Below are 12,114 nucleotides of genomic sequence, written 5' to 3'. Positions count from 1 at the left end.
AAACATCGGCCGCAGCTGGAAGACGTGTGTCGTCTCGAGGAGAGGGCAACGATGATCGCGAGTGTCCGGTGACGAAACGGTGTATCCGCAGAATATATTCGTACTTTTACAACGTTCTTTGTACAACGCACCACCCTTCGAGGAACGAAGGAGGTTGAGTCAAGAGAGGCTCGAACCACCGCTTGGACCGTCCAGCTGTTCGTATCCCTTGGTATCTTGGAGAAGGAGGAGGAGGAGGAAGAGGAGGAGAAGGAGGAAGAAGAAGAAAGAGGAAGAAGAAAGAGGAGCCAGGAGTCATCGACATGTGGTTGAAAGTCGCCTTGTTGTAAGTAATATCTTAAGTACGATCATCCTTGAACTATAAGGATCGAACAGGATTCTTTGGTTCAACGAAGACGCTATTGTAGAGGATAATGCGCTTTACTTACGTGGGCTCGGTGATATAAATTGGAGTTTTCTAAGAAAAAAAAAATATGCATAATTTTTATTCATTTGTGTAATTTTTTTGATAATTGGAGCGTGGTAGGATCGTGACGGATCGCGTGGCAGAAAAGATTTTTTTTAGGAAATTTTTAACGATCGACATTCGATAATATTAATTAATTTTAGAGTCTATTGTAATTGGAAAAAATTTACATTTTTCTTGAAAGTAGTGGATAGATTGTTGAGAAAAGAATCATTGCGCTCTCCGCTTACTTTCATTTTTTGATAAATTTTTTTTTTCTTTTAACGATCGTCCCCGAGGAACGATAATTAACGTTGAATCGTGGTCTGGAAAGAATCTGCATTGCGATGCAATTTAAATCGCAGGTTTCTCTTTCTCAATCGTGACAAACATCTCCTACCAAAATTATCTTTCAACGTTAAACGAATAAAAGGGAAGAAAGTTTCATCGCAAATTTAAATTCGAATTTCGATCGATGCTCGTAGAGCTCTCGTTATCATATCGAAGATAATCGAAACTATTTTTTATCGAATAATTACGTGTTCAAAAATTCGATCGGAATGAAAGTAGTGTACACAATTGCATCGCAACGATCTCGCCCATAAGAGATTCAAATTTTCGACTCTCACCTTCGATCTAATCGAGGGAGTGGGAGAATGAAGATGGTCGATGAATCGAGATAGGAGTGAAGATGCTCGAGCGTGGGGACCGTAAACTTTCGCAAACAGATTTTTACAAAATCCGTTGTAAATGTTAAAACATTTCCTCTTATTTTTTTATCTTTATCCTCTGCCTCGTATATTTCGCATCCCGCGCAATCATATTTGCGCAACGGAGGGGGGAACAGGTTAAATAGAAAGTTTTCTTGAGATTGCATCTTCGCACATTTGCGAATATATTTAACAAGCTTCGTAAAATTACGTTGTTTTAGGTAAGACAAAAAAATAATATATATACATATATATACATATATATATACATATATATATATATACGTTCGTATATTTGCTTATATTTTCGAATAGGCTTTCACGGTAATGTTGTGAGGTTATGTAACGGCGAGTCTGTCTCGTGCCAGTGGAGATACACCCTGTATATGTACACGCTTACGTAGATACGGTTGTGAGCCGAGACAGCTTTCTCCATATGGAATCACGATAAATTCCATCATTATGCTTGCGTATCGAGACTCAACCTTCGAATTCCTTGGGCGAAAATTTATCTTGATCGTTCGTTGCTTCTGTTCTGTACGTATATTTTCATCATTACTTTCTTTCTTTTCTCTTTCGTTTAACCTCTGAGAAATAAGCTTCGTACAATGTGTATAGACTTTAGAAATCTTTTCGAATGTTTTTTTAAATTGCAGTCCTCTTTTTTGTCTAATATTTAAATAATTTTAAATTTCTCATTCTTTTAATTGAGGTAAAGAAAAATTTATATAATTAATGAGGCATTGTTTTTGAATGAAGCAGTGTGAAGATCATCGTGATATACGTTGTAGAAAGTGATAATGCAATTACGTTAAAATAAATGAGTGTTGGACATTATAACGATCAATAGAAATTATTGTCTACTTTTTTTATGTGCCATTAACCTTCATAAGTTGTATGGAATATCTATAGAAAAATCTTTCAAATTATTGTAACTATTTTCAAAAGATAGAATTATGATCTTTTCGTGCTTAAAGTATTAATCTCTTGAAAAATTTATTAAGGTTAAGGAAAGATAATTTCGATTTTTATAAATATTAAATGCATAAGAATACCATCCAGCTTTATTTTCAAGAAAATTGAGTTTAAATATTGGTAAAATGCACTTCGATCGAATAATTCCACAAAGCAAAAATAGATCGAATACGGAATATAATTTTTTCCTTTCTGTTCTTCCTTTTTTTTAAAAATTGAATTTAAATCGATAGACATTCATTTTTCATGATAAATCAGCTGAATTCACGAACTTTCGAATTCGAAAACAAAGCTTTAAACGAGAAAATGTTATTCCACATTTTTTTTATTTATTATCTCACGTAAATTTTCTATTCATTCATTTCACTTCTGTTCATTTATCAGGAATCGAATAGGTATATACATAATACAAAAAAATTATTCAAACTTCGAAAAAATTATATTTTTCTTTTCGATATTTCAATTTATATAATACCACAATCTTATACACCCAATATATTATTCCTTTCAATCGAAAATGTCGCCATGTGGTACAAAGCCTTTCGACTTTCTATCGAACTGCGCACAATAAAAAAAAATATCGCCAACATTTCGCACGATCACGGCTCATTTTGCTCCGTGAAAAGAAAGGATACGAAATCGTCGTGTATATCTTCCGACGCGCAACAAGCCCTCGATACCCGCTTTTAATTTTACAGTAGCCGGTCTCCTTCATCGACAGAGGTAATCGATCGTAACCGATCGACCTTGCTGGACAACTCGTTTCCTCGTATAACTGCTCCATCTTTTCTTTTCTTCTTTTCTTCTTTTCTCCTTCGTCTCGCATGAAATTCTCACGCAAAATCGATCGACTTATGCTTTTATACAAATTCTATACATTATTATATATTCGTGGAACATTATTAAAAATCAAAACAAATTAATATATGGTGTACAAAAATATGATGATTGATTGATGATAATTTAAATTTAATTTTTTGCTTAATAAAAAAAGAGATATATATATAATTATAAATTTAAATCGCTCACAATTCAATAAATGAACTTCAACATTCTTGCGTATACCAATATTTTTTCTTTCGCCTCTAGAACCAAATCAACAAAAGTATTCCTCGAATACGTTAATACATTATATTTTGCGATTGTTTGAAGAAAATCGCATGGAGAGGCGTCGCATGGGTTTTGATCTTCCTCAATTTTCGGATCTTTCCCTGAATCTGATCGAACAACCTTGAGCCAAAGGAGGACGAGGTCGCGCTCGTATTCCCAAGCACGCTAGTAGACGGCCTTGACTTTTTCTTTCGATTAAATTATTCTCGCGTCACAAAAAAAAAATCGGTCCCCTCGAAACGCGGACGCGAAACGAAATATCGATTTTTGAAATCGTTTTTTTGAAATCGATTGAGAAAAAAAATTTTTTTTCGCTTCTTTCTTTTTTCTTTTCGAACCTCAAGCCGATTCGACTATGGGAAAGCCGTAAGTTGGAAAAGAGAAAGAGTACGAATTTAACGCGCGAACTTTGGACAAATGGAATGCCGTCGAGACTTTGTGGTTAAACAGACATTGGCGCGAGCTTAGCTCGAAAGTTTTTAAAGATCGAATATATCGCTTGAAAGAGAACGAGGCAAGTTGTAGCGGGTCGCAGCTTCCAGCTCACCGGTCAGACACGAACTTTCACCATACCGCGTTTGCTCGCGGTAGAATCTGTGCACACGTTTCTCGACGAGATAATTTCGTTCGATTTCGTAGCGATTTTAATTTTACTCTCTACTATGCTTGATATTCCCTTTTTTTTTTTTTTTAGATACAATGGATATCAAAATTTGATATCATTAATTACTAATATAAAAAAAAAAAAAATGAAAAAGGAGAAACATAGAAATTAATTCGAAACCATCACTTCCATCAGAATGATTCTCAGAAAATCCTCATCCGTATAGAAAGCATAATATTGAAAGTATTCTTAAATCTTTTATATTCTTAATAATAACGATGAAAATAAATCAACGTAAATAATAATAATAATCCAATTTTTTATCGTTCAGGATATCTTGCGCTGTAGCAAACACACTCGCAGACGATGATGCAACCGGAAGCAAAGCTTTGTCGAACGAAGGTAAATCTATCTCCCTTTAAATCCTTCAAATTTCTCTCTCTTTTTTTTTTTAATAATCCCTTTTTATTATTTATATTTATAATATTTATATTATTATTTATATTATTATTATTTCCTCGCGAAGAATTCGTCACGTCTCACAAAGTGCCGGAGGATGTAGCGCGGCCATCCGACTACGATGACGGGGACGACGACGTTGTGGACGTGGAGAGGAAGACCATCACGAAGAATGGGAAACACGGGAAAAAGGTTGTGGCGAAGTTCGAGAGTTTTGATAAAAAGTTGACCGACCTCGACCCGATCAGACGTTTCGATTTCGTGGACGAAGACAAAACGGGTGACACAACGAAGCGGCAGGTCCGCGTCGAATTGGAAAACTTTGGGGACACCGGGATCCTTCAAGAGGATGGAGTTCGAAAAAGTGACACGCACAGATCCCGCGTAGAGAGCCACAAAGATTCAGTGATTCCCGGGGTGCACGTTAGGTAGGAACATCTTTAGAGCTTTAAGAAAAGTGGCAGAGTTAGAGACTTTGAAACTGAACCGTTAAAAAAGTAGTTAATTAAAATTATGTTAAGTTACTAAGTAATAATTTAAAATGTTTGTAATAACACTATGATGATTGATCCATGTTGTTCATGTAATCTCAGCTACTTGGTGCTACAATTATTTGTATTATTCTCTTTAGTTAAAATACTTTTTAAATTGCACTGAAATATTTTAAATTAGAAAGTCATCTATGTGATTTGTAGAACTATAAAAGTATGTTATAATTCAAAAGTATTCGAATACTTTCTTATTTTCTATAAAATATAATTTGAATTTTGCAAAAAAATTATATTAATTTTACTATTTTCTCTTTTTTAATTGTTAATATTATGTGTATATAAAAATAACACGATAAAATTTATTTTTAAGTAAAAATATTTAAAAATTATCTTTTATGAATGAAAATATAATAATATAATTTCATAAAGATGCTCAATGGAATCATGTTGCTTGAGAAACTTTTGTGAAAGTATTAAGAAGAAATGTGAAAAGAAATTATCATAAAAAATAATAAGAAAACTAATTGAAAGATTATCACATTTTAGATTTAATTCAACAAATAATTATATCTAATCATAATGGAATGGATAAAATATATATTTAATTATAATAAACATATATGTATAGCTAATAAGTAATTTTGAACATAATTCTTGTTCAAAAAATATTCAAAAAAAATAATAAAAAGTTAATATTATTTACGATATTAAATATTTAAATATAGAGAGAAATGAGAAAATTTCTTTCATTGTTTCAGTAACGAGTATCCAACAACCATGATGCCAGTTCTGACGACTCCACGTGAGGCGCGTTCTTTTGATTTTGTTCCTGTTAATATAATCCGCGATGACGGCAAAGAAACATCTTTTCGAGAACGCAATTTTGGCGATTTTAGCGACGTCAGTTTAGTCCCTGCTGGCACAAATTCGCGTATCCAGGTAAGAATTAACCGCATAAATTTCTTGTTTAATAGATAGATAACTTGTTTTATTTATTATTATTATTTGTTTCTACTTAAATGAACATAAAAATTTCCAAATAATTATAATAGATTAAACAAGAAATATTATTATTAAGAATTTCTTTATCCGTTAAAAAGTAATCTGAAGTTTCTTTACGCAATTGCAGGTAAAGAAAGGGCCAAACGGGAAGGATTACGAATACGAGTACGTATATTATTACTATGACGAGGAGGATGAGAATAAGGCGGGTTCAGCGGACTCGGCGGTCACCAATTCTTACGACGTTCCTTCTAGAACCACGTCCGCCCCTAAGCGTGGCTCCAACAGAAACAAGTACAACACCGTGGAAAGATCGAGCACCGTGGAACCAGCCAGCAACGAAGTGATTCCAAACAGAAATGGTAACAACAGAGGCAGACAATTGGTCGAAGCTGAAGACGTATCCGAGGAAAGGCTACCGACCAACACCAGATTCCCACCAAGGTGCACATCACACGTAACATTTTTCCTCTTCCTCCTCTTCCATCTCGCTATCTTCTGCCGCTATCTTCTATTCGAGTAATATAGCTATTAAATTCGTTCATCGACAGGTCACGATCGAATCACAACACTGGAACCACGGAACCAACTCGAACTCGTGGAAATCGTCCCAGACCTGGTTTGGACCTGGTCGATTCCAGCAGTTTTCGTACCCATCAAGAGGGACCGGAATTTCCCCAAGTATTGCCTAAAGGGCCTGTCCGATTTTTGGGTGTCACACCGAATGAAGAGAACGGGGAAGAGAGAACGGCGAGCAGAGGAAGAGGAAGGCCGCAACGAGTTCAAGAACCTGCTCCTGTTGAAGAGATCATTGAAGAAGCGCCCGTTCCTACGACCAGGAGGAGACCTATCACCGCCCTCTCGACAGAGGTGATTATCGCGCTTTGTTCTTTTAAAATGATAATTTTACATTTTAATAATGATTGTACAACAGAATTCTCGGGTAAGTTTCAATTTTTTCAATTAATAGTAAAAATTTATTGGCTGAAAAATTATTGTAACTTATATTCGTTATCAAATCAACAAGCATAACATAATTTATGATTTATATTAATCCTTATATTAATATCCAAATATCATTTTTTTAAAAGATTTACGAGAATCCAGCTTGATCCCTAATTGATTAATTAATTTATAATTTCAAAATTAGAATTTTATTAGGGAAACGTTATTGAAATTAAAAGTTCAGAGAATAGGTTGATGTAAAAAATGATATATTGAATAACATTACAGTGCGTCAAATTCAAATTGCTTTTCAATCAAAAGTTAATATAATAATTCAAATCGAATCATAATGTAGATAAGTTGTCTATATTAAAATCTACATTTAATAGGATAAATTATCAGGGCGATGAACAAAAGATTTTTAATTGAGATAATTTCCTTTTATCATTTTAGATTCCTCCTGAATCGAACAGAGGTGAATCCTTACATACAAGCGAGGAAAAAGACGATTCCAAAGAAGAAAGTTCATTATCGGAGAAAAGCAAAGATAAGCAAACATCTTTGGAGAACAAGCAAGACTACGAAGAATCGGATTCATCTTCCACAACATCAGCGAGTACTGCTTCAACCACGACTGAAAGTGCAACGACGGAGTATCCATGTTCGATGGACAAAGTCGCGTTAGATTTGTATGCTTTCGTGCAACAAGGTCAAAATAATTTGGTAGATGCATCGAGCAGCGAAGCTACAGATTCTTCTTCAGATAAAACGACACTTTCCAGTGACGAAGCTATTACCGATTTGATAGCGACGACTGAATTGTCAGCAACTACTCTGGAATCAACGACGATAACCAATGTAGCAAGTCTTGCAACAGAACCAGTAATCACCACAACTGCTGCAACTACTACTACTAGCACTACTACGACTACTACCACAACTACAACTACGGAACCACCTACCACTACTACTCAAGCTCCAGCTGGAAGAGGGAAATTTAGAAGACCTGGTATTGGTGGAACTAATGGAGGTACTCGAAACAGGTAAAAATAGATTTATTTAAAAAATGTTACAAAAAATTCGATAAAAAATTCATTTTGAATTTCTTAAGTATCACTAGTAATATAATTATATAATAAGTTTATCAAAATATATAATAAATTATATAGTAGATAATAAGATTATCAAAATAATTTCAACATTCTTGAAATGATTTTAAATTTAGGAATTCTGTCATATAATTATATTATTTTATTTTCGCGATAATATTTAATTATTACTATTGTATCTCTTAATTAATGTTGAATTGAAAAAAAAACAATTTTTTTGAAGATTCAAATCAAACGGAAGTACAACGACGACCGAAGCACCTGTGGAACCTACACAACGCACGCGAAATCGTTTCGGTAGCAATGGTTCTAACGGTGGTGGTTTCAAAAGAAGTCGACCTGGACAAAAGCAATCCAATCCAATTGAGGAGGACGCGGTACAAAAAGAGAGTTCGAGCTCTGTTCACGCAGAACGACCTTCTTCCACTACTCGCGGGAGATTCCGTGGATCTGGAGCAACGAGATCTATCTCGACGACAACATCAGCACCGTCGAACGGTGGTTCAACTGCATCTTCTAATGGGCCCTCAGGAATATCGAGACCGTCTTTCAATAAATTGAATATCAACCGACGACGTGGAAGACCGACCACCACTGCTCCGAACGGTAGCGAGGAGAGCCAAGAGTCCATTCGTTCAGAGACACCTAAGGAAACTAGTCAGGAACCCAGTACAGCGGCACCGAAATCGACCGTTCGTTCGAGACTTCCGACAACAGGGACAAGACCGGTTATTAAACCTGGAGCTAGAATAAATTTGAGACCGAAACCGGGTCAATCGACGACCACAACTACGACACCGCTTCCTTCGGATAACGCAGAGGAATCGTCAATTGATGAACCAGCTGGAGAAGGAACTGAAGAAGAAACTCACGAGGTAAAATTTTTTGATAAAAGAATTATAAAATTACGGATTTGAAAAAATTCGAATGAGATCGATCAAGATCATAGTATTTCAATTCATCTATGATATTTAATTAAATGTTTATACATTTTTGAGGTTTATTATGAACAAAAATAAATTAGAACACTATTCTATATTTAAATAATGTACATATAAATATATATAAAATAAGCATCTATATTTGAAAATCAATTATTTATAAAGCATTTAAAATCAATTATTTTCGATTATTACCGAGATGAATCAAAGTCATGATCAAATATTACAATCCTCGTTCCGAAATAATACAATACTATGTATGTCCCATTCTGTTTGAATTCACTTCAAAATTCTCAAGTCATAGAATGCGATTCCTTACGAAATCTCATGTCTTTACAACGCATTTTTCAAAACATATGGCCTCAGTAAAGCTTCTCTTTGGACTTCGCTTTCACTATTTGCCCTTTTGCAAAATGTCACATGCCAGACATGCTTTGACGCTAAGTCGCGTCTATTTCTCGTCTTTCGACAACCGCGTTGTCATGTACGCGCGACTTTCACGCAAAATGTTCATTTCAGGCACCTGCAGAAACTAGCCCGCCTCCGGCACGTTCCACAACCGTCAACCCTCTGAATAAATTACGTAATCGAAATAGACTACAGGTGCATCCTAAAACAACCACTAGAACACCAGTGCTTCTAGCATCTAGAAGGTCGCCGTTGTTACCGCGTCGTAAAGTGACCGAAGCACCGATTGCCCAAACTAGCCAAGAAGAAATATCCGAAGAACCAGATGTTTCCAGCGAAACAGAACCATCCGAAACAGCTTCCGCAGAAACTAGTACAGCCGCAAGCACGAAACATGAAGAAACTAGAGGTCTCAGTGGACTTTTGGCTCCAAGGCGTAGGATAGCAACGCGGCGACCTGGACAAATAATTTCGAGAGAATAGAGTGAATACTTAAAAAAAGCTTTTCGATCCATCAAATCCCCGTTTGTATTCCTCGTTGAGAACGATCAAAGTGATTTTAGAAACGTGTATCAAAGAGAAATCGAGAGAAGGCGCTTTCGTCGAGAAAGTAAGGCGAAAATTCGACAAGAAAGAGGTTCTACAAAACGCGTGACCAATGGTCGGAATTGCATCGTTCTTGAACTTTGAATTATTCGTGCTCGATAGTTGCATGGATCTTTTATTTTAGATTTTCGAAAAAATATTTAAATAGAGCCACGTGTCAATCGATTTTTTAATCGGGAACGAATAATCGGAACAATGAATGACAAACGGCGTGAAAGTAAACATATTATTATCGCGATTATTAGAATTAAATTGCAGAGGTACGTGTGCATATCTGTCTGTGTGTAATTAAACGAATATGTATATTCACGGTGAAAGTTGCTAATATCTTTTGAATGTTACTTCTAAACCGCGTTTCTACATATGTATTGCGACGTATCGGTTACAATCGCGATGCCATAGTCGTCTGAAAACATATCCTATGTCCGTTCTATATGTATGTATATATCAATGTTTTCGAAAATTTTTATTAAATGTGAGTGCGAGAATATTTATACGAGCACACAATTGGAAATACGATACGATTTCTTGCAATTATTTAATAATTACGCGACTCTTGTAGAAAGATATCACAAGATACTATTTGCGAACGATAATACGAATCGTATTCTACTATTTACTTGTAGAATGAAATACGACTCTATATCGTATCGTAAAATAATATTTTTGTAATTACAATGTTCCATAATATGCTGTAAATATGATATTGCAATTAAAGATGTATAAACTTAATCATATTCTCTTTGACTTATGTCTCTAATTTTGATTAATATCTATTTAAGTAAATAGTGTTATGAAATATTTAACATAATTTATAATTAACGATTATAATTAAAGTATATTTTAACATTAATAGTGATTAATAATTATATTTTCATTGAAAAAAAATATAAATCACATAAAAGAATAGAAGTTTTGTGATTGCTATTCTCTATAAAAAGTTATTAAATCATTGATAAATTAGATTTTTTATTGAAAATAATGAATTATGTCAATTGGTACAAAAAGGAAGTAATTTCTTTGAACTAAACTTATATTCCTTATAATAAAAAAATTCATAAATCATATATTTATCCATTTATAATAAAATTATCTAAATTCGCTACTTTCGAAATCATTTAATTATATATATATATATATATATATATATCATTTAATTATATAAATATCTGAAATATTTTTTAATTATTATTACAAATGAATGATATAAAGTAATTAAATGATCCATTAAATGATCCATTAAATGATCCATTTTCTTTTTAAATTTTTAAACTCCCTAAAATTACAAAAATTATAAAAAAATGTTCATGTTCATTATCAATAAAGATAATAATAAAAAAAAATGATAGAAAAGAGGTAATAAAACAGTATATATATAAAATTAAGAAACTGCTAAAAAAAAGATAAAAAAGTAAAACCTACAACAAATATGCAAATAATATATTTCATAGATATAAAATATATATATAAAATATATATAAAATAAGATATATAAGATATATAAAATTTAAAAATATATAATAGACTAGAAGAGCAAATGCGAAAAGAAGAGAGATATAAATAAGCTAAAAATTGAAGAATCAGCGCCATCTTTAGAGTATCACAGATAAAATACAAATTATATTAATAAACAAGGATAGTAAATAGAGAAGGATAAAATAGAATAAGAATTGATGGTTAACGCCATCTTTTGATTATCACAAATATCTCTTCAAAAATAAGATAAAGTAATTGAAAATCAGTACCATCTCTTGAGTATTTTTAGAACGATATTTTTTTCCTTTTTTCCAAAAGATGACGCTAAGAGTCTAATTTTTATTTTATTTTTATTTGCTATCTTTGTTAATCTAGTTTGACTTATAACAATATTTTAATGCTCTCTCAAAAAAAAAAATACATTAAATATTAGATTTTTTCTGTATCTAATCTATGATATAATATTTATTTATATATAATAATTTATTACACAATAATAAAACATAATGATTAATAGACGATCTTTGCTAATGGCATAAATAATGATTTTTATATCATATATTTTAAAATTTTACATAATATTTTAAAATTTTATAAAAATATAATAAATATATAATAATCCATGTACAAGAAGGACTTATCGTTTGTAGATAATACACTAATATAATAACTTTTTTTCCGTCCATAATGATAAAATATATTTACAAAAATGCATAATATAAACATATTTTAAATTATACTCACAATCAAAAATATATAACAAGTCATATATTTTATTTGTATTAGCATCTGCATTCGTTAGAAAATAATAATTTATATATTATTAAATATTT

At 32.8% G+C, this 12,114-nt stretch overlaps 1 protein-coding gene across 1 annotated transcript; it reads left to right on the top strand.

The window, feature by feature from the left end:
* Positions 1–262: 262 nt before the first annotated feature.
* LOC122717147 (mucin-5AC-like) lies at positions 263–10,450 on the top strand. Its single transcript, XM_043940926.1, has 9 exons — positions 263–325; positions 4,176–4,246; positions 4,371–4,731; positions 5,553–5,733; positions 5,924–6,240; positions 6,348–6,666; positions 7,195–7,784; positions 8,074–8,725; positions 9,311–10,450. Exons 1-9 carry the CDS (start codon positions 303–305, stop codon positions 9,680–9,682), a joined length of 2,886 nt encoding a protein of 961 aa, XP_043796861.1. The 5' UTR covers positions 263–302; the 3' UTR covers positions 9,683–10,450.
* Positions 10,451–12,114: the final 1,664 nt, after the last annotated feature.

This window comes from Apis laboriosa, unplaced genomic scaffold, assembly GCF_014066325.1.
Source record: "Apis laboriosa isolate Shangri-la unplaced genomic scaffold, ASM1406632v1 scaffold4_cov146, whole genome shotgun sequence".
NCBI classification, from domain to species: Eukaryota; Metazoa; Arthropoda; class Insecta; order Hymenoptera; family Apidae; genus Apis; species Apis laboriosa.
Note: the sequence above shows the minus strand (reverse complement) of the source record. Positions and strands in the feature narration are given on the sequence as shown.

Bases quoted from the DNA above. Each gene is read 5' to 3' on its own strand.
- LOC122717147 (XM_043940926.1), top strand. From the start codon at position 303: ATGTGGTTGAAAGTCGCCTTGTT. The intron at 326-4,175 runs GTAAGTAATATC...TTTATCGTTCAG, and splicing joins TGGTTGAAAGTCGCCTTGTT to GATATCTTGCGCTGTAGCAA. The intron at 4,732-5,552 runs GTAGGAACATCT...TCATTGTTTCAG, and splicing joins ATTCCCGGGGTGCACGTTAG to TAACGAGTATCCAACAACCA.